At 45.3% G+C, this 23850-nt stretch overlaps 1 protein-coding gene across 2 annotated transcripts in view; it reads left to right on the top strand.

Moving 5' to 3' along the window:
• SUSD4 (sushi domain containing 4) overlaps positions 1–23850 on the top strand; it is a 154015-nt gene that overhangs the window by 93456 nt on the left and 36709 nt on the right. For both annotated transcript variants that reach the window (XM_075339091.1, XM_075339092.1), the window contains exons 4-5: positions 8319–8498; positions 18243–18431. In XM_075339091.1, coding sequence (XP_075195206.1) covers positions 8319–8498; positions 18243–18431 — 369 coding nt within the window. The remainder of the gene's footprint in view (positions 1–8318; positions 8499–18242; positions 18432–23850) is intronic.

Raw genomic sequence — 23850 nt, 5'->3', positions numbered from 1 at the left:
TATTGGAAGGTGCCAGTTATAGGTCATACTAACTCTGGTCTACTCCTGTTGGTCTGCTCTTGTTTTACCTGTTGGGAGTTGCCAGTTATAGTTCATACTAGCTCTGGTCTACTCCTGTTGCTCTGCTCTTGCTTTGCCTGTTGGGAGTTGCCAATTATAGTTTATATTAACTCTGGTCTACTACTGTTGCTCTGCTCTTGCTTTGCCTGTTTGGAGTTGCTAGTTATAGTTCATACTAGCTCTGGTCTACTACTGTTGCTCTGCTCTTGCTTTACCTGTTGGGAGTTGCCAGTTATAGTTCATACTAACTCTGGTCTGCTCCTATTTCTCTGCACTTGCTTTGCTTGTTGGGAATTGCCAGTTATAGGTTATACTAACTCTGTTCTACTCCTGTTGCTCTGCTCTTGCTTTGCCTGTTTTGAGTTGCTAGTTATAGTTCATACTAACTATGGTCTACACCTGTTGCTCTGCTCTTGCTTTGCCTGTTGGGAGTTGCCAGTTATAGGTGATACTAACTCTGGTCTACGCCTATTGCTCTGCACTTGCTTTGCTTGTTGGGAGTTGCCAGTTATAGTTCATACTAACTCTGGTCTAGTCCTATTGCTCTGAACTTACTTTGCCTGTTGGGAATTGCCAGTTATAGTTTATATTAACTCTGGTTTGCTCCTATTGCTCTGCTCTTGTTTTGCCTGTTGGGAGTTGCCAGTTATAGTTCATACTAACTCTGGTGTACTCCTGTTGCTCTGCTCTTGCTTTGCCTGTTGTGAGTTGCCAGTTGTAGTTCATACTAACTCTGGTCTACTCCTGTTGTTCTGCACTTGCTTTGAATGTTGGAAATTGCCAGTTATAGGTCATACTAACTGGTCTACTCCTGTTGCTCTGCTCTTGCTTTACCTGTTGGGAGTTGCCAGTTATAGTTCATACTAACTCTGGTCTACTCCTTTTGCTCTGCTCTTTATATGCCTTTTTGGAGTTGCTAGTTATAGTTCATACTAGCTCTGGTCTACTCCTGTTGCTTTGCTCTTGCTTTACCCGTTGGGAGTTGCCAGTTATAGTTCATACTAACTCTGGTCTACTCCTATTGCTCTGCACTTGCTTTGCCTGTTGGGAGTTGGCAGTTATACTTCATTCTAACTCTGGTCTACTCCTATTGCTCTGCACTTGCTTTGCCCGTTGGGAGTTGCCAGTTATAGTTTATACTAACTCTGGTTTACTCCTATTGCTCTGCACTTGCTTTGCCTGTTGGGAGTTGCCAGTTATAGTTCATACTAACTCTGGTCTAATCCTATTGCTCTGTTTTTGCTTTGCCTGTTGGGAATTGCCAGTTGTAGGTCATACTAACTCTGGTCTACTCTTATTGCTCTGCACTTGCTTTGCCTGTTGGGAATTTCCAGTTATAGGTCATACTAACTCTGGTCTACTCCTATTAGTCTGCACTTGCTTTGCCTGTTGGGAGTTGCCAGTTATAGTTCATACTAACTCTGGTCTACTTCTATTGCTCTGCACTTGCTTTGCCTGTTGGGAATTGCCAGTTATAGGTCATACTAACTCTGGTCTACTCCTATTAGTATGCACTTGCTTTGCCTGTTCGGAGTTACCAGTTATAATTCATACTTCCTCTGGTCTACTCCTGTTGCTTTGCACTTGCTTTGCCTGTTGAAAGGTGCCAGTTATAGTTCATGCTAAGTCTGGTTCACTCATGTTGCTTTGCTCTTGCTTTGCCTGTTGGGAGTTGCCAGTTATAGTTCATACTAACACTCGTCTACTTCTGTTGCTCTCCTCTTGCTTTGCCTTTTGGGAGTTGCCAGTTATAGTTCATACTAACACTCGTCTACTTCTCTTGCTCTGCTCTTGCTTTGCCTGTTAGGAGTTGCCAGTTATAGGTCATGCTAACTCTCATCTACTTCTGTTGCTCTGCTCTTGCTTTGCCTGTTGGGAGTTGCCAGTTATAGTTCATACTAACTCTGGTCTACTCCTATTGCTCTCCATTTGCTTTGCCTGTTTGATTCTCGTTCTGCCCTCGGCCCATTTACTGATGATATCTCTGACTCATGATTTTGTCCCTCTTGGTGACCTGACCATTCTTGTCAACCCGCTCCATCGACCAGTAGCTACTTCGAGGACTCAACCCAGGGTCCTTGTGTAAGTCCATATTCCTTTAAAGAGTGAAGGCAAGGCCTCTCTTCATACCGAGTGGCTAGTGCAAAGACTGTCTCTCAAAGCTCTATTTAGAGCAATCACAGAGAGAGACACTTTTACAAATGCTCACCGTAAACAGTAATACTACCGCACTGCTCTTATGAACAATGCCAACTTTGTGCTCCCATAAATGCTGCCAAAAGAGTGCCCATATAAACAAGAGTGTTAGCATAGTGGCCAAAGAAAAAGTGTCAGCAGTGTCCCTGTAAACCTTCACTCTTCATAGACAGTGACGGAAAAGTGCCTGTTACTGTGATGTTCGCGGCCGCTTAGGGGCAGCGAGCGGGATTAGTGGACCCACTGGACCACAGGGGGGACCCGGGCTTCCCCTTTAGTGGAAGGGGCTTAACTAATCGCCTACCGTTAGGCGGACGCCCGGTACCACTCCCAGGGCAGTGAGCAGGACTGTGGCAGCAGACCCCCCAGGTACAGGAGACGGACTCAGGTAAAGACATAGGATCAGGCAGGTAAAGAAGGGATGGCTAGGGCCGGCGGGTACGGACAGGTGGGGTGGACATGGCAGGGACAGATAGGTATGGGAAGGCAGGTACAGATGGCTGACACAGGGATACCGGGACAGGAGCTCAGGACCTGATAACTAACTAGCTAGCACACTGGAGACTGACTAACTAGGGACGTTGCGCAGGCACCTCCCCTAATGGGAGGGTGCCTTCAATACACAGTGCCTCTTAGACATAGAGGAGGGCTGGTGTGCGCGTACGTGCCCTAAGTGCACTCCCAGGAGACCGGCGCTGTGCGCACAGTCCCTGGGAAGGGAAGGAGGTAGCACAAGTGGACGGCCAAGGGGGTGAGGGGGAGGACACGACCCGGCCGGGGCGGTAAGATGTTATCCCCTGCAACGACACCGGCGTTACAGCTACACAAAATCTCCTGAAGATTACCCTCTGTAAACATCAGTACCCCTCACTAAAGACTGCTCCAAATTGAAGAACTTACTAAAAACTGACCGAACCTTATGTGCCTGTCTTGCTTTGCAACCTTCATAACCATGAATGTAAAGAATATACATATATACGTCCACTCCTTCGCTGCTTGTTTTACCATAATATGTATTACGGAGGATTTCTCCACTAGAGGAGTTTCCTGGGTGTATATGTGCACCATATGGCGGTTTTATTAATCCTTAGAATTACATAATTTGCAAAAATACATTACAGAGGCTCAGTGTGTGTTTATTTTTTTTTACACTTACAAATAGGAAATTAATAATTGTATAAAAATTAATATAAATTAAAAATAAAAAAAAGCAAACAATGAAGGAGCTGTTAATGTTCTCCCCTGCGGTGACTGTCAGCATTACAATACGCGGTCTGTATGTGGTGGGCGGACAGGAAAAAGACTCATTATGTCAGAGGCTTGAGGACGGCTTCCATTGTTTCTCTTGCATTTTTTGTAATTCATTAATCAGCGGTAACTCGGAGGCTGGTTCCGTGCAGAGCGGCACAAATAAACGCACCACTTCTGGAGAAATCCAGCAATTATGAACTTAGCATCGATTTCATTTTCATTTATTTGCCCGCCGGCGCTCGGCTCTATTTATATAACAATCCATCTCTCGCTCACCTAGAACCGGAGACACAAAGTTTCCTTTCCTTCTAATCTTTCTGCCAATTTATTTGGCTCAAATTGGTCCGTTCTGCAGGAGTCCTTGTAGCAAGTGGAAGAAAACACAGAACAAAGCTATTAATTGGAGTCCGGTGCGAGGCTGTTTTTATTTTTACATTAAGGGATTTATTTGCTAAAATAATAATAACAAAAAAATAAGAAACATAAAATTTAGAAAAGGCAAAAAATCATTTTAAAAAAAGCTGCCCTCCTCCTTATATAGGGGTAATCAAACCTCTCACTTTCTGTAAGGCAACTGACTTTGGCAGCAGCCCTCCCCCACCTCTCTGTGTATAGTATGACACCGTGCACACTGAGCTCCATATCATGCTGATGTTTGCCTATGGATGGCAAAAAGTTGCATATGCTGAAGGGGCTGCAGCTGGAGTTTATTTCTTTGTGGCTGTGACTGCTGGCTGTGAGAGGGAGGAGGGGGCTGCAGCTTCAGTTTATATCATTGTGTCTGTGACTGTCAGCTGTGAGAGGGAGGAGGGGGCTGCCTCCAGTTTATATCATTGTGTCTGTGAGAGGGAGGAGGGGGCTGCAGCTGTAGTTTATTTTATTGTAACTGTTGGCTGTGAGAGGGAGGAAGGGGCTGCAGCTGCAGTTTATATCATTGTGTCTGTGACTGGCAGCTGTGAGAGGGATGAGGGGGCTGCAGCTACAGTTTATATCATTGTGTCTATGACTGCTGGCTGTGAGAGGGAGGAGGGGGCTGCAGCGGTAGTTTATATCATTGTGTCTGTGACTGGCAGCTGTGAGAGGGATGAGGGGGCTGCAGCTGTAGTTTATATCATTGTGTCTGTGACTGCTGGCTGTGAGAGGGAGGAGGGGGCTGCAGCTTCAGTTTATATCATTGTCTCTGTGTCTGCTGGCTGTGAGAGGGAGGAGGGGGCTGCAGCTTCAGTTTATATCATTGTATCTGTGTCTGCTGGCTGTGAGAGGGAGGAGGGGGCTGCAGCTATAGTTTATATCATTGTATATGTGTCTGCTGGCTGTGAGGGAAGAGGGGGCTGCAGCTTCAGTTTATATCATTGTATCTGTGACTGCTGGCTGTGAGAGGGAGGAGGGGGCTGCAGCTATAGTTTATATTATTGTATATGTGACTGCTGGCTAAGAGAGGGAGGAGGGGGCTGCAGCTGCAGTTTATATCATTGTGTCTGTGACTGCTGGCTGTGAGAGGGAGGAGGGGGCTGCAGCTGCAGTTTATTTCATTGTGTCTGTGACTGCTGGCTGTGAGAGGGAGGAGGGGGCTCCAGCTGCAGTTTATATCATTGCGTCTGTGACTGGCAGCTGTGAGAGGGAGAGAGCTGCAGTTGTAGTTTATATCATTGTGTCTGTAACTGCTGGCTGTGAGACGGAGGAGGGGGCTGCAGCTGCAGTTTATATCATTGTGTCTGTGAGAGGGAGGAGGGGGCTGCAGCTGTAGTTTATTTTATTGTGTCTGTAACTGTTGGCTGTGAGAGGGAGGAAGGGGCTGCAGCTGCAGTTTATATCATTGTGTCTGTGACTGGCAGCTGTGAGAGGGATGAGGGGGCTGCAGCTACAGTTTATATCATTGTGTCTATGACTGCTGGCTGTGAGAGGGAGGAGGGGGCTGCAGCGGTAGTTTATATCATTGTGTCTGTGACTGGCAGCTGTGAGAGGGATGAGGGGGCTGCAGCTGTAGTTTATATCATTGTGTCTGTGACTGCTGGCTGTGAGAGGGAGGAGAGGGCTGCAGCTGTAGTTTATATCATTGTGTCTGTGACTGCCAGCTGTGAGAGGGATGAGGGGCCTGCAGCTACAGTTTATATTATTGTGTCTGTGTCTGCTGGCTATGAGAGGGAGGAGGGGGCTGCAGCTGTAGTTTATATCATTGTGTCTGTGACTGGCAGCTGTGAGAGGGAGGAGGGGGCTGCAGCTGTAGTTTATATCATTGTGTCTGTGACTGTTGGCTATGAGAGGGAGGAGAGGGCTGCAGCTGCAGTTTATATCATTGTGTCTGTGACTGCTGGCTGTGAGGGAGGAGGGGGCTGCAGGTGTAGTTTATATAATTGTGGCTGCTGGCTGTGAGAGGGAGGAGGAGGCTGCAGCTTCAGTTTATATAATTGTGTCTGTGTCTGCTGGCTGTAAGAGGGAGAAGGGGGCTGCAGCTACAAATTATTTCATTGTGTCTGTGACTACTGGGTGTGAGAGGAAGAAGGGGGCTGCAGCTACAGTTTATATCATTGTGGCTGTGACTGCTGGCTGTGAGAGGGAGGAGGGGGCTGCAGCTGCAGTTTATATCATTGTGTCTGTGACTGCCGGCTGTGAGAGGGAGGAGGGGGCTGCAGCTACAGTTTATTTCATTGTATCTGACTGCTGGCTGTGAGACAGAGGAGTGGTCTGCAGCTGTAGTTTATATCATTGTGTCTGTGACTGCTGGCAGTGAGAGGAAGGAGGGGGCTGCAGCTGTAGTTTATATCGTGTCTGTGACTGCTGGCTGTGAGAGGGAGGAGGGGGCTGCAGCTGTAGTTCATATCATTGTGTCTGTGACTGCTGGCTGTGAGAGGAAGGAGGGGGCTGCAGCTGTAGTTCATATCATTGTGTCTGTGACTACTGGCTGTGAGAGGGAGGAGGGGGCTGCAGCTTCAGTTTATATCATTGTGTCTGTGACTGCTGGCTGTGAGATGGAGGAGGGGGCTGCAGCTGCAGTTTATATCATTGTGTCTGTGACTGCTGGCTGTGAGATGGAGGAGGGGCTGCAGCTGTAGTTTATATCATTGTGTCTGTGACTGCTGGCTCTGAGAGGGAGGAGGGGGCTGCAGCTTCAGCTTATATCATTGTATCTGTGTCTGCTGGCTGTGAGAGGGAGGAGGGGGCTGCAGCTATAGTTTATATCATTGTATATGTGTCTGCTGGCTGTGAGGGAAGAGGGGGCTGCAGCTTCAGTTTATATCATTGTATCTGTGACTGCTGGCTGTGAGAGGGAGGAGGGGGCTGCAGCTATAGTTTATATTATTGTATATGTGACTGCTGGCTAAGAGAGGGAGGAGGGGGCTGCAGCTGCAGTTTATATAATTGTGTCTGTGACTGCTGGCTGTGAGAGGGAGGAGGGGGCTGCAGCTGCAGTTTATTTCATTGTGTCTGTGACTGCTGGCTGTGAGAGGGAGGAGGGGGCTCCAGCTGCAGTGGAAATGCTTAAAAGATGGATTCCCAAATTTAAGGGGTAGACAAGTGAAACAACATCCATCCCCTTGTTACATAGGATTACTGGCCCAGAGTGAGATTCCAGATCTAAAATAAGCCAAGGAATGCTGTCTGAGGTCAGGGAACTGAAGGGGGCTGCAGCTGCAGTTTATATCATTGTGTCTGTGACTGCCGGCTGTGAGAGGGAGGAGGGGGCTGCAGCTACAGTTTATTTCATTGTATCTGACTGCTGGCTGTGAGACAGAGGAGTGGTCTGCAGCTGTAGTTTATATCATTGTGTCTGTGACTGCTGGCTGTGAGGGAGGAGGGGGCTGCAGGTGTAGTTTATATAATTGTGGCTGCTGGCTGTGAGAGGGAGGAGGAGGCTGCAGCTTCAGTTTATATAATTGTGTCTGTGTCTGCTGGCTGTAAGAGGGAGGAGGGGGCTGCAGCTACAAATTATTTCATTGTGTCTGTGACTACTGGGTGTGAGAGGAAGAAGGGGGCTGCAGCTACAGTTTATATCATTGTGGCTGTGACTGCTGGCTGTGAGAGGGAGGAGGGGGCTGCAGCTGCAGTTTATATCATTGTGTCTGTGACTGCCGGCTGTGAGAGGGAGGAGGGGGCTGCAGCTACAGTTTAGTTCATTGTATCTGACTGCTGGCTGTGAGACAGAGGAGTGGTCTGCAGCTGTAGTTTATATCATTGTGTCTGTGACTGCTGGCAGTGAGAGGAAGGAGGGGGCTGCAGCTGTAGTTTATATCGTGTCTGTGACTGCTGGCTGTGAGAGGGAGGAGGGGGCTGCAGCTGTAGTTCATATCATTGTGTCTGTGACTGCTGGCTGTGAGAGGAAGGAGGGGGCTGCAGCTGTAGTTCATATCATTGTGTCTGTGACTACTGGCTGTGAGAGGGAGGAGGGGGCTGCAGCTTCAGTTTATATCATTGTGTCTGTGACTGCTGGCTGTGAGATGGAGGAGGGGCTGCAGCTGCAGTTTATATCATTGTGTCTGTGACTGCTGGCTGTGAGAGGGAGGAGGGGGCTGCAGCTGCAGTTTATATCATTGTGTCTGTGACTGCTGGCTCTGAGAGGGAGGAGGGGGCTGCAGTTTATATCATTGTGTCTGTGACTGCTGGCTGTGAGAGGGAGGAGGGGGCTGAAAGTGAAAGACATTGGAGCATGGAATGAGCCTAAAGAAGGAAGGACGTTTTTGATGGCCTTACAAGGTGTAATTGAGGATGTAAAAAAGTAAAATAATGGTAATATAATAAATATGGCAGTAGTTGTCTGGGTATTGGTTACACAGTGGAGTACATGGAGTACTAACTATCTCTCTCCTCCACAGTCACAGATTGCCTTGCTCCTTATATTGAAGATGCTGATGTTCTCAACAAGACCTACAAGACCGGAGACAAGTTAGTGATGAGCTGTCGAGAAGGCTTCCAGACACGGTATCCTGACTTTGACAACATGGCTTCAATTTGTCAAGATGACGGAACGTGGGAAAATCTTCCTCTGTGTCAAGGTGCGGTAATGTGCCCTTTGATATTACTTGAATGGCAGCTTCTCACAGTGGTAATAATGATATTGAGCCGGATTATTTATCCTAGAAGTGATGGGACGGAAGGGTCAAAAATAATGAAAGATTATACTCACCTGTCTTAGTTCACGCACTCACCTATCCTGCCGTCGCAGCTCCTCGCCAGTTCTCTGCTCACCTCTCTTTGGTTCACATTCTTCCTTGTTGACGGGGCCTTACGACGACTTGTGCGTTGCTCCATGCAGTCAAATGGGGCCCAACACACATCCTTGATCACAAATGTTGCGTGAAACGTGACGACACAAGCTTTAGTCTTCTTTTTAGGGTTTTAGGGATAGGTGGATTTACAGGTTGGACACATATTGGCAGATACACTGATGAGCAAAAGGGTAACAATATTTTGAGCTTTTGGCTTTTAGATCTCACAATCTACTATAGCTTTGAGCCTGAGACTACCTTCATTTTATAAACAATCGTCTTGGGTATCTTATACATAAATATGGCTTGCAACTGTGATGAGTCAGCATCTGGGCACTTCTACAGGTCGGGGGTGAACTGTTCTTAAGTGGGCCAGATATATTTTTCCTTTGTTAGGGAAATCAAGAGACATTAGCCATTGTGTCATGTCAGACTGACCGGAGCTCTTTTTTGTACACTAATATAAGGATTGCCTGCTAAGTGAGGATTGCCTCATCCCTATTTGACTACATCATTCAGAGGCCAATTATGCAGTCGGATTGAATTAGCCACCGATGAGGGAACAGTCGTCTCCCACCAATCCTGTAAGACACAATACCCTGAAATGAGAACTGTGGGGTATAAAAAGGGCCTTGCTTCTGTCACCATCTTCATTTCTACAGGATTTCAGCTTAGGATCCATGGTTCCAGCTGGAGGACTAATGAACTGCTTCATTGCCCAACACTGAGCCCACAAATTTTGTTTGGAGAACCCAGGTTGGGACAATCTGGTCATCTGGCTACATATCTTGCTGTGCTCGGTCAGCTTCCTAAGTTTGAGGCTATCTCCTCTCAGTGGGTGCCCACCAAACGTGGGGAGCTGCTGGTAGGAATAGTTGGCCCTTGAAACCCCGAGGAAGATTCTAATCCCTGGTGGACCAGAGGAAGGGTGAGATTCCGTAGCTTGTACCATCTTGTGTTCTTGTTGGGAATGTATGATATGTTTTTGCCTGTTGGTGAGACAATAAAGTCTTACCAATGTGTGATTCACCCACCCTGTGTTGTCTGAGTAGTGTTCTACCCACAGGGAAGGAGTGCGGGCGTACTCCCTCTAGTGGTGGCTGCAGGTAACTTTTAAAATGGTGTAATTTATATTCTAATGACCTGTGATACCTACTAGGGACCGTTGGTCTTCACAAGGTAATGATCACTAGACCGCAGGGAGCACAGCGCTACTGTAACCCTTTGGAATATTTCCACTTTGCTTTCCTTATGCTGCTAGCACCCCTAGAAGGGCTGACAGCTGTTGCTCCCCACCAAACAGGTAATATAGAGAGAGTTTTTAAGAGATTTAAAGGAGAACCTTTTCCCTCGAAATAGCGCCTATAAGGTTCCTAGGCTGTGCCTGATATTACAGGTTAGGTCTATTAAACGGATGTGAACTAAGCTGCAATACTAGAACTAGCCAGCGCACAAAAGTGGTGCTGTTTTTGAAAAAAAAATGAAAAATGAAAATAAATAAATAAAATTAAAAAAATAAATAAAAAATAAATAATATATATATATATATATATATATATAGTCATATGAAAAAGTTTGGGCACCCCTATTAATGTTAACCTTTTTTCTTTATAACAATTTGGGTTTTTGCAACAGCTATTTCAGTTTCATATGTCTAATAACTGATGGACTGAGTAATATTTCTGGATTGAAATGAGGTTTATTGTACTAACAGAAAATGTGCAATCCGCATTTAAACAAAATTTGACCGGTGCAAAAGTATGGGCACCTCAACATAAAAGTGACATTAATATTTTGTAGATCCTCCTTTTGCAAAAATCACAGCCTCTAGTCGCTTCCTGTAGCTGTTAATGAGTTCCTGGATCCTGGATGAAGGTATTTTTGACCATTCCTGTTTACAAAACAATTCCAGTTCAGTGAAGTTTGATGGTTGCCGAGCATGGACAGCCGCTTCAAATCATCCCACAGATGTTCAATGATATTCAGGTCTGGGGACTGGGATGGCCATTCCAGAACATTGTAATTGTTCCTCTGCATGAATGCCTGAGTAGATTTGGAGCGGTGTTTTGGATCATTGTCTTGCTGAAATATTCATCCCCTGCTTAACTTCAACTTCGTCACTGATTCTTGCACATTATTGTCAAGAATCTGCTGATACTGAGTTGAATCCGTGCGACCCTCAACTTTAACAAGATTCCCGGTGCCGGCATTGGCCACACAGCCCCAAAGCATGATGGAACCTCCACCAAATTTTACTGTGAGTAGCAAGTGCTTTTCTTGGAATGCCGTGTTTTTTTGCCTCCATGCATAACGCCTTTTTGTATGACCAAACAACTCAATCTTTGTTTCATCAGTCCACAGGACCTTCTTCCAGAATGTAACTGGCTTGTCCAAATGTGCTTTTGCATACCTCAGGCGACTCTGTTTGTGACGTGCTTGCAGAAACGGCTTCTTTCACATCACTCTCCCATACAGCTTCTCCTTGTGCAACGTGCGCTGTATTGTTGACTGATGCACAGTGACACCATCTGCAGCAAGATGATGCTGCAGGTCTTTGGAGGTGGTCTGTGGATTGTCCTTGACTGTTCTCACCATTCTTCTTCTCTGCCTTTCTGATATTTTTCTTGGCCTGCCACTTCTGGGCTTAACAAGAACTGTACCTGTGTTCTTCCATTTCCTTACTATGTTCCTCACAGTGGAAACTGACAGTTTAAATCTCTGAGACAACTTTTTGTACCTTCCCCTGAACAACTATGTTGAATAATCTTTGTTTTCAGTTCATTTGAGAGTTGTTTTGAGGAGCCCATGATGCCACTCTTCATAGGAGATTCAAATAGGAGAACAACTTGCAAGTGGCCACCTTAAATACCTTTTATCATGATTGGATACACCTGCCTATGAAGATCAAAGCTCAATGAGGTTACAAAACCAATTTAGTGCTTTAGTAAGTCAATAAAAAGTAGTTAGGAGTGTTCAAATCTAGAAATTGATAAGGGTGCCCATACTTTTGCACCAGTCAAATTTAGTTTAAATGCAGATTGCACATTTTCTGTTAGTACAATAAACCTCATTTCAATCCAGAAATATTACTCAGTCCATCAGTTATTAGATATATGAAACTGAAATAGCAAAAACCCAAATTGTTATAAAGAAAAAAGGTTAACATTAATAGGGGTGCCCAAACTTTTCATATGACTGTATATATATATATATATATATATATATATATATATATATATATATATATATATATATATATATATATATATATATATATTAGTAACAAAGCAATTCTTTATCTTTTACGGGCTTTGCTTCTCTGCACACTCAACTTTTATGTTGTCTGTGGTGATAAATCAGCTGAGAGAAGCTCAGGAAAGGATGGATGACAAAAATTACAAATTTCAGCTCACTGACAGCTTTTCAGTTTACTCATTTTTCAGCCAGCAATAGATAGCACAGAGGCTATAGAAGGCAAATGGTGCAAATATTTTTTATGAAACCCATTTTACAAAAATGAGTAAACAAAAAAAAATGTCCCCAAATGTGGACAACCCCTTTAATTATTTTACATGCCTTATTTCTTGGAGGAAGAGACAGGTACATTTGGTTTCAAATTTTACAGGCTGCTCGGTGTTATATAATATCTTCTCCTCTTATGAACAGTAATTTAGTGGAATATGCGGCACATTCCCGGCAGTCAGGTAGACGACGATACGGTGAATAATCACAACATATGAACAACCTTTTATAGTGCACTCAGCAATGCTGCCAGCCGAAGCCATCCGTGATAAGCATGGCATCAATATACAGCTATGAGCATACATCGCACTGATATAAAAGAGCAAATCACCATTGAGGAGCACGAAAAAAAATGAGGCACTTGGCCAATTAATGAGAGCCCAACAGCCAGCGACAAGGCGTATCCCTTTGTTGGGACACTAACCTTATAATATGCCTCTACCCCGGTTTAAAGCCTACAATCTTAATCTGAAGTCACTTTATAAATAGCCTTGATTAATAATCTCCTACCGTTTTTGTGTGTGCAGCTCCTATGCAGAGCTATGTGTCTCCACGGTGACAGACTACAAACTGTGTAGTCTGATGTGAGTGTAAACAAATCGGGAGGAGATTTTTAATCGAGACCATTTGCATTGTTGTTCCTTTTTTTGTTTTAATTTTTGATGTGTTGGGTATCTAATAAGCCTTAACCCCTACACGATACGGGGTGAGCTCGCCTCATATCCGGCAGATAATGGCTGTGGGTTACAGCCAGGACCCGCCCCTAACAATCGTGGGTGGAGCTTTGCTTCGTCCGCGATTGATTGTTAACCTATGAAACTCTGACAGCGGTATTTAACCTGTAAGCACCCGTGGCATGAACGTGGGTTGCCGATGGTTGGCCATGACAGCTGGGGGTCTACTGAAGACCTCCGTGCTTGTCATAACAGTGCTCCTTAGAACCTGCCTGTGGCAGAGCTTCAAAGGAATCTGTGATTTTCATTATATGCAGCAATGCTCTGGTATACTCTGTGGCATTGCAGTATATAGCACAAGCTATCAGAAAATCACACCTTAGCCCCCTAAGGAGACTATTAAAGGGGTTGTCCACTACTAGGATCCCCCTTTTCCACATTTCCCCCAAGGTAAAATGATAAAGCCTATACTCACCTATAGCGGCCTTCACCGGCGCCCAGCAGTGTCCAAGTTTGCAGTGCTGTGAGTCATGTGACTTTGTAACATCACATGAGAACCGTGTCCAATCAGCGCCGGCTTCTGTCTCCCCGCCTTCGGACCAAACAAGTTAAGCAACAGGAAGTGACGCTGCAGCTGCCCTCACTTCCTGTTCCTGCTCATTTGGTCCGAAGGCGGGGAGACAGAAGCCGGTGCTGATTGGCTCGCGTGAAGTCTCAATGTCACGTGAGCCCTGGGAATGCGAGCACCGACACTGCTGCAAGGGCACTGATATGGGAGGGGAGTATAGGCTTTATTGTTTTACCGATGGGAATCAGAAGGGGTTGTCTTAGTAGTGAAGAACCCCTCTAAAAACAATGAAAAGTTAAAAAAAAAATGTTTTGAAAAAAATTTAAAAAAACCCAAAAGTTCAAATCAACCTCCTTTGAAAATAAAGATAAAAAAGTATTAAAAAAAACATGCGGTGTTAGATATCTCCGATGTATTAAAATATAAAAATAATTAACCGGTAAACACTGTAAATAAAAAAAATTCAAGAATACCAAAATTGCGTTTTTTTGGTCGCCACAATACGTCAAAAAGTGCTTTAACAAGCGATAAAAACATCATATCTATCCCAAAACGGCATCAATAAAAACGTTGTCTCGCCCCACAAAAAACAAGCCCTCATACAGTGCCTACAAGTAGTATTCAACCCCCTGCAGATTTAGCAGGTTTGATAAGATGCAGATAAGTTAGAGCCTGCAAACTTCAAACAAGAGCAGGATTTATTAACAGATGCATAAATCTTACAAACCAACAAGTTATGTTGCTCAGTTAAATTTTAATAAATTTTCAACATAAAAGTGTGGGTCAATTATTATTCAACCCCTAGGTTTAATATTTTGTGGATTAACCCTTGTTTGCAATTACAGCTAGTAATCGTCTTTTATAAGACCTGATCAGGCCGGCACAGGTCTCTGGAGTTATCTTGGCCCACTCTTTCATGCAGATCTTCTCCAAGTTATCTAGGTTCTTTGGGTGTCTCATGTGGACTTTAATCTTGAGCTCCTTCCACAAGTTTTCAATTGGGTTAAAGTCAGGAGACTGACTAGGCCACTGCAACACCTTGATTTTTTCCCTCTTGAACCAGGCCTTGGTTTTCTTGGCTGTGTGCTTTGGGTCGTTGTCTTGTTGGAAGATGAAATGACGACCCATCTTAAGATCCTTGATGGAGGAGCGGAGGTTCTTGGCCAAAATCTCCAGGTAGGCCGTGCTATCCATCTTCCCATGGATGCGGACCAGATGGCCAGGCCCCTTGGCTGAGAAACAGCCCCACAGCATGATGCTTCCACCACCATGCTTGACTGTAGGGATGGTATTCTTGGGGTCGTATGCAGTGCCATCCAGTCTCCAAATATCACGTGTGTGGTTGGCACCAAAGATCTCGATCTTGGTCTCATCAGACCAGAGAACCTTGAACCAGTCTGTCTCAGAGTCCTCCAAGTGATCATGAGCAAACTGTAGATGAGCCTTGACATGACGCTTTGAAAGTAAAGGTACCTTACGGGCTCGTCTGGAACGGAGACCATTGCGGTGGAGTACGTTACTTATGGTATTGACGTATTGACTGAAACCAATGTCCCCACTGCCATGAGATCTTCCCGGAGCTCCTTCCTTGTTGTCCTTGGGTTAGCCTTGACTCTTCGGACAAGCCTGGCCTCGGCACGGGTGGAAACTTTCAAAGGCTGTCCAGGCCGTGGAAGGCTAACAGTAGTTCCATAAGCCTTCCACTTCCGGATGATGCTCCCAACAGTGGAGATAGGTAGGCCCAACTCCTTGGAAAGGGTTTTGTACCCCTTGCCAGCCTTGTGACCCTCCACGATCTTGTCTCTGATGGCCTTGGAATGCTCCTTTGTCTTTCCCATGTTGACCAAGTATGAGTGCTGTTCACAAGTTTGGGGAGGGTCTTAATTAGTCAGAAAAGGCTGGAAAAAGAGATAATTAATCCAAACATGTGAAGCTCATTGTTCTTTGTGCCTGAAATACTTCTTAATACTTTAGGGGAACCAAACAGAATTCTTGTGGTTTGAGGGGTTGAATAATAAATGACCCTCTGAATAAACTTTTCACAATTTAAAAAAAAAAAAAATAAAAAAAGAAATAACATTCTTTTTTGCTGCATTTCACACTTCCAGGCTGATCTACAGTCCAAATGTCACAATGCCAAGTGAATTCCGAATGTGTAAACCTGCTAAATCTGCAGGGGGTTGAATACTACTTGTAGGCACTGTATGTTCATGTGGACAGAAAAATTAAAAATGTATGGCTCTGAGAAGAAAAAACGAAAACGAAGATTGGCCGCGTATCAAAGAAGTAAATAAAAGGTTTCTTCATCTTAAAGAAATTCATTGAATAATTTGGTGAGATCATAGGGGGCCTCGGGTTATGTGCACAAGGTGCAGAGCCGGACGTCTCTTTTTACTTATTTTGTGCTGTAATTCCTCCTGTCGATAAAGCAGCGTGGGTATTGAGCACAGAACGCACCGGTGTGTGCAGGAGAAGACAGATGCTGCGCGGGTTATTGATCAGACAGGGATTTATTGTGTTCGTCTTACTCCGGTCTTCTGCTTTCCTTTGGATCAATACAAATGTTCTCCTCCATTTAGACTCTGCCGATGTCCGGTACAGATGAAAAACTCAGTTTCTACATAACATGGAAATGAAATGCAAATTAGTCCTTTAAAGGAGTATTCCCAGTTCCCATATTCCCATCTTTTCACTGAAGTTTAATTAAGACTTACCAAATGTCATTAATGCTCAATATTGCCCAATTCTGCTAAATTCTCCTGCTATTGTTTCCTCTTTAACCTGGCCAATCATTGACCAGCAGTGCGTACTGCACATCCACCATTCTTCCTCTTTAGCTTGTTATTGCAGGTGCCCTTCATCATGGAGCATGCGCTGTAGCTCCCATTCTGGCCACTGGCTTTCTCAGTAGACCTGGATCTGTACTATAGCGGAGATGATTAGTCGTTCAAGCTAGCAGCTCGGTGATACCATAGCCTGAACCTAATCAAGGAGAATTCATCCGCCCTGGAGAAACCGGAAGCAGCCGGCAGAGGGATTGGGGAGAATAGTAAACCAGCTGTGATGATACACCACTAGGTGTCACTAGAAGTCAAACATGCCAGTGGTCAGAAGCCAGGAAGTCAGAGAAGGTACACAGCGAGCGAGCAAAGCCGAGGTCAGGGTACAAGCCGGTGGTCAGAAGTCAGGAAGTCAGATAAGGTACAGAGGGAGCGAGCAGAGCTGGGGTCAGAGTACAAGCCAGAGGTCAGAAGTCAGATAAGGTACAGAGGGAGCGAGCAGAGCTGGGGTCAGAGTACAAGCCGGAGGTCAGAAGCCAGGAAGTCAGATAAGGTACACAGGGAGGGAGCAGAGCTGGGGTCAGAGTACAAGCCAGAGGTCAGAATCCAGGAAGTCAGATAAGGTACACAGGGAGCGAAAACGGAGCCGAACTCATGGTACAAACCGGAGGTCAGAAGCCAGGAAGTCAGATAAGGTACACGGGGAGCGAGCAAAGCCGAAGTTGGGGTACAAGCTGGAGGTCAGAAGCTAGAGAGATAGTCAAAGTCAGGGGCACGGGCAGAGAAGGGTAACAATGGTCCGGGGTAGGGAGACAAGATCAGAACAACAAACTCACAGGAGCCAGAGAACTCACTGCAGAGCAGGAACTACGACTGGCAGCGTTGCCGGTGAAGTTTCTCTCTGATGAAGCCGAGCACTCACCCAGAACGAGGCGCCTGAACACAGGCCCCTCTCCGCACCAGCGCAAGACCCGAAGGCTGACAAGCAACCCGTCTCCTGGAGCATAATACAGAACATTGGCCCTGCTGGACAGCAGAGCACCGCTAATCATGACACCAGCGAGATGGGACTCTCTTTAACACATGCACGATTGGCTCAGCTGAATGTACATCTCTTCTTTATGACAAGATAAGCCTGGATAAGGATCGGGCATATTGACATCCGAAATTCCCTATTCTTCTTTACCCTGACATCTCCCATCAAGGATTGTTGGATGATTTCACCAAAAGTGATGAGTTCCGTCAACCTGTGTATGGGCACCTCCATTGAGACCAGACTTTGGATGAAGTCATAGGGAATGGACTGGAAGGCTTTGAAGGGGCCATGTTGTTTATAACAGAAGCCACAACACTTTTATCGGATTGTTCTATAGACCTAGGGGTGCATCCGTTCCATCGTGGTTTCTGTTGACTGGTTCTCAAAAATAGGATAGTTTATAACTTGCTGAACAATGGGTTCCTGACCACTGGAATCCCCCATCGATCCTCAAAAAAGGGGCTTTGAATTACCCCGTCGGAGTAGAGCGAAGGCTGTACCACTCCATTCATTCTCTAGTCTGGTGTTCGGCTCTCCCCATGGTGAAATAATAATAGTGGCATACATGAAGCCACCGCTTTATGCTGACGGGGCATTTCTGAACTTTTTGTGATCGGTTGGGAGTCCAGCAACAAACCCACAAGTCATATATTCCTCCTTTGATGCAAAAGGAGGCAATAAACTATAAAACATGAGATAACCTGCCCTAAATGTGAGATATTACCTTCCTGATCCAAAATTACGATCAATCTAGATCAACAACCAAACTGGTGATCAAGGTGTGCTTCAGCCAAACTATTTGGTGGTCTTCATCTTCTTGTTGTGGCCATAATGGAGACCATAAATGTGTCCATATTATATCTTCATGCAGCTTACCGGTGTTGTTCTTACATTTTATGGTTTTGGTAACGGTTTGCTCCTTTGTATGACTTTCTTCTTTGGTTTCTCCAGGTTGCCTCCGGCCTTTGGTTCTTCCTCACAGTTACGTAAACATCTCAGACTTTGACTCCTCGTTCCCCGTGGGCCGGGTGGTCTCTTATCAGTGTTTTCCTGGGTATAAACTGGAGGGCGCAGAATACCTGGAGTGCATGTACAACCTCATCTGGTCGGATGAATCTCCCAGGTGCCTTGACGTGGAAGGTAAATGTCGTGTTCCTCATAGTTTATGCTCAGAATGTTTTATGTGTAGTTTTGTCCTTTTTTTTGTACATTTCACACCCTCGCTCTGCTCTGTATGTGAACGCTCTCTTTGTAGTGCAACTGGGCATTTCTTCGGAGTCTTCTCCAAGGGCGTAGGCTTTCACCCCTCCCTCCCAAATGCTGCCATTCATAGCTAATAACAGAGAGTGATAGAAGAAGGGTCTTAATTCCGCGCCAAGGACTCAATGGATCCAGGAAGAGATTAATGCTTCTTTAATAACATGCACAAGTCTACGCGTTTCTGGAGACACAGCTCCCTTCATCAGGACATTGGCAAGAGAACATCAAATTGAGATTTGATGTTCTCTTGCCAATGTCCTGATGAAGGGAGCTGTGTCTCCAGAAACGCGTAGACTTGTGCATGTTATTAAAGAAGCATTAATCTCTTCCTGGATCCATTGAGTCCTTGGCGCGGAATTAAGACCCTTCTTCTATCACTCTCTGTTATCAGCCAACTTTGGGACTGCTGCCTGGACCTGGATCTTATATATGCCTGTATAGTGGTTGTGACTGGCACAACCATTATAGGTGAGTGTGTTTTTTTTACATATCTTCCTCCCTTTTTGGGGTAAGACCCTATTGCGCTTTTCTTTCCACAGTTTCTCAGCCATTCATAGCTAGGCAGTTGACCCATAAGTTTCAGAGGCTGTAATTAACTATCACACAGAGTTTTATACTAACTTCGCCCACTGTCATCGCGGTATCGGGCTCTATTCAGATTGCAGATTCAGCCACTCTGCCTGATGGTTTCTTTGGTGTCTCAGATCAACACAAGCAAACTTGGGTGTCGACCTGCTGTGTGCTGATTCATAGGCAGGCTAGCAAGAGTTAATCTCTGGTGGTCTGCTTGCTCTTTTGGTCACATGTTGTGGGGAGGCCTATCACATCTGCTCCTCTCCTATTTATGCTGGTTGAAACCTTCCACCCATGCCAGCTATAGTTTGTTCTATTTTGGTCTGTGAGGTGTGGTGTCAAAGACTTACTGGTGAAAGTTGTGCTTATTGTTTGGTGTGGATGTGACATTTACCCCTGTTGTTTTGTAACTTCCTTCCTGCTCTTGTTTTCCTCCTGTACTACTTATTGACTTTACCTTTGTGTAACAGAGTTTTGGTTTTCCCTTGTCTGTCTTTTTGTGTGGGTTTCATCCCACTCCTGTCCCGTCCTTCCCTGGGAGGAGGGGGAATCACATCAGGACTGGTCAGGACAGGAGCAGGGCCAGGAAGGAGACTTAGGCCTCTCCACCATCAGGAGTATCCTTGAGATTAGGGAGGAGACATAGGCCTCTCCACCATCAGGAGTATCCTTAAGATTAGGGAGAAGACTTAGACCTCTCCACCGTCAGGAGTATCCTTGAGATTAGGGAGAAGACTTACACCTCTCCACCATCAGGAGTATCCTTGAGATTAGGGAGGAGACATAGGCCTCTCCACCATCAGGGGTATCCCTGAGATTAGGGATAACGAGAGGGACAGCTTAGGAGACCTGGTTTCCTGCTATTCCATAGTTATCGTGACATTGACAGTGTCTTGGAGGGATGGGTGAAAGCAGAAGAAAAGAAATGTCCAGTTGCACTACAAAAAGAGAGATTTCACATACTGCTCTCCAAAAGCAACAACTGTGAATATCTCTGCAATGGAGCGACACAGCATAAAACGGAAAAAAGCGTCAGAATCAGGGGAGCTCGGGGATTTTTACAATCACTCTTGATCAGGAAAATTAGACATTAGCTATATCGGGGGTCATGGGCAGTTTGGTGCACGGCACAAGACTTACACTATTGGATCTCAGCATCAGAACCCAGATTAGGGCCCTAAACTCCTCGGACCCTTCCTGCTGGGTCTATGGCATAATCCTGGCATGGAGGAGTCTCTATGGTCATCAATAGAAGAAGGTCTCATTGCTTCAGATCTCCCATATTATGTACCTGTATGAGATGTGATATAAATGTATAAATGAGTGATTGGCTCCCAGTGCGTGCGGATCGTGTCTAATCCTCAGTTAATGGATTTCTGAAATCTGATGACTAATGACTAATTGAATGTAATGCGACAATTAGGTTTCAGCACCTGCTGTACTATCAGAGGAACGTTCTCCGAAGAACATTGCGTGAGATCATCTGCATCATCCCGCAGATACTGTATCTCCATCATCAGTACCGAGGCATGCAGAGAAGCGGAGGAGGGAAGACCCAGCAATGGAAATCAATGCTGCAAAGTAATGCCGATCCGGTTCAGTAAAATCCTGCTGTATCATATCCAGCGAGGAAAAGTCTCCTATATGTAGAGAATGCATCTAAATCATTAACATCATTAAAATAGTGAGTGCAGCTCTGGAGTATAATACAGGAGGTAACTCAGGATCAGTAATGTAATGTATGTACACAGTGACTACACCAGCAGAATAGTGAGTGCAGCTCTGGAGTATAATACAGGATGTAACTCAGGATCAGTAATGTATGTACACAGTGACTGCACCAGCAGAATAGTGAGTGCAGCTCTGGAGTATAATACAGGAGGTAACTCAGGATCAGTAATGTATGTACACAGTGACTGCACCAGCAGAATAGTGAGTGCAGCTCTGGAGTATAATACAGGAGGTAACTCAGGATCAGTAATGTAATGTATGTACACAGTGACTACACCAGCAGAATAGTGAGTGCAGCTCTGGAGTATAATACAGGAGGTAACTCAGTTCAGTACAGGATAAGTAATGTAATGCAGAGGTATTATACTCCAGAGCTGCACTCACTATTCTGCTGGTGCAGTCACTGTGTACATACATTACTGATCCTGAGTTACATCCTGTATTATACTCCAGAGCTGCACTCACTATTCTGCTGGTGCAGTCACTGTGTACATACATTACATTACTTATCCTGTACTGAACTGAGTTACATCCTGTATTATACTCCAGAGCTGCACTCACTATTCTGCTGTTGCAGCCACTGTGTACATACATTACATCAGGGTTCCCCAACTCCAGTCCTCAAGGCCCACCAACAGTGCAGGTTTTTGGGATTTCCTTAGTATTGCACAGATGTTAATGTAATTACCTGCTCAGGTGCTGGTTCCAACAGCAGTGCAATGCTAAGGAAATCCTGAAAACATGCACTGTTGGTGGGCCTTGAGGACTGGAGTTGGGGAACCCTGATGTAATGTATGTACACAGTGGCTGCAACAGCAGAATAGTGAGTGCAGCTCTGGAGTATAATACAGGATGTAACTCAGTTCAGTACAGGATAAGTAATGTAATGTATGTACACAGTGACTGCACCAGCAGAATAGTGAGTGCAGCTCTGGAGTATAATACAGGATGTAACTCAGTTCAGTACAGGATAAGTAATGTAATGTATGTACACAGTGACTGCACCAGCAGAATAGTGAGTGCAGCTCTGGAGTATAATACAGGATGTAACTCAGGATCAGTGATGTAATGTATGTACACAGTGACTGCACCAGCAGAATAGTGAGTGCAGCTCTGGAGTATAAGACAGGAGGTAACTCAGGATCAGTAATGTAATGTATGTACACAGTGACTGCACCAGCAGAATAGTGAGTGCAGCTCTGGAGTATAAGACAGGAGGTAACTCAGGATCAGTAATGTAATGTATGTACACAGTGACTGCACCAGCAGAATAGTGAGTGCAGCTCTGGAGTGTAATACAGGACGTAACTCAGGATCAGTAATGTATGTACACAGTGACTGCACCAGCAGAATAGTGAATGCAGCTCTGGAGTGTAATACAGGAGGTAACTCAGGATCAGTACAGGATAGATAATGTAATGTATACACAGTGACTGCACCAGCAGAATAGTGAGTGCAGCTCTGGGGTATAATACCGGAGGTAACTCAGGATCAGTAATGTAATGTATGTACACAGTTACTGTACCAGCAGAATAGTGAGTGCAGCTCTGGAGTATAATACCGGAGGTAACTCAGGATCAGTAATGTAATGTATGTACACAGTGACTGCACCAGCAGAATAGTGAGTGCAGCTCTGGAGTATAATACAAGATGTAACTCAGGATCAGTAATGTAATGTACACAGTAACTGCACCAGCAGAATAGTGAGTGCAGCTCTGGAGTATAATACCGGAGGTAACTCAGGATCAGTAATGTAATGTATGTACACAGTGACTGCACCAGCAGAATAGTGAGTGCAGCTCTGGAGTATAATACAGGATGTAACTCAGGATCAGTGATGTAATGTATGTACACAGTGACTGCACCAGCAGAATAGTGAGTGCAGCTCTGGAGTATAATACCGGAGGTAACTCAGGATCAGTGATGTAATGTATGTACACAGTGACTGCACCAGCAGAATAGTGAGTGCTGCTCTGGAGTATAATACAGGATGTAACTCAGGATCAGTGATGTAATGTATGTACACAGTGACTGCACCAGCAGAATAGTGAGTGCAGCTCTGGAGTATAATACAGGAGGTAACTCAGGATCAGTAATGTAATGTATGTACACAGTGACTGCACCAGCAGAATAGTGAGTGCAGCTCTGGAGTATAATACAGGAGGTAACTCAGGATCAGTACAGGATAAATAATGTAATGTATGTACAGTGTGATTTTATGTACAAACTGTCCAGTCTGTTCCTATCATCCGGTCAGATACTCTGAGTCTGAACCTGCGTTTCTGGCCCCTGGGGTCAGCTGTGGCAGAACTGGAGCCTGCCCTGGAGGGGTACCTGGCGGCTAACTGCAGCACAGGCCTGACCTCACCAGCAGAGGCTTTAGTGAAGAGCCAGGCAGTCACTTAGTCACGTCCCGTGTCGCAGGTCCTCACCCACCAGCGTGACAGACAAACCTCTGGCGCTGGGCCATTTTCTATACCGATTAGTTTGTGTAATTTAGCTGTATCACCCTGACACTACCAGTGTCCTCCAGCCATGCAGATCCCGCCGCGCCTCCGGACTGACTGCAGAGAGTTAATGTGACGGCACATGTAGATCACGTCCGCGTTGCTCCATATGGCCTCTTAATAAACGACTTGTTTTTGAAGCCGCAATGTTTAGTTCTAGCAGAAGAATAAACAAATCAAGAGCGACAATCTTCTACACAACAGCATCTGTGGCCGCTCATTGTGAAGACGGTTTATAAGGACACGAGAATCCCCGAGAGAGGAACACGGGGAAAATATTCCGAAGCACTCCCTAAATTCAGCCCAAAAATGGATTAAGAGTCACCTCCATATTTAGCGTCTGTTTTCTTACCTACCGCAACCCCTCAGAAAAGTGTCCTCAAAACAGCTGCTTTAAAGGGTTCTTATCATTTCCAACAAACTGTCAGAAGTGCTAATCAGTGAGGGTCCTGCTTCCAAGACCCTTACTGATGGCATAAATTCCAGGA

The sequence above is a fragment of the Anomaloglossus baeobatrachus genome, chromosome 3 (genome assembly GCF_048569485.1).
Source record: "Anomaloglossus baeobatrachus isolate aAnoBae1 chromosome 3, aAnoBae1.hap1, whole genome shotgun sequence".
In the NCBI taxonomy this organism is placed as follows: domain Eukaryota; kingdom Metazoa; phylum Chordata; class Amphibia; order Anura; family Aromobatidae; genus Anomaloglossus; species Anomaloglossus baeobatrachus.
Note: the sequence above shows the minus strand (reverse complement) of the source record. Positions and strands in the feature narration are given on the sequence as shown.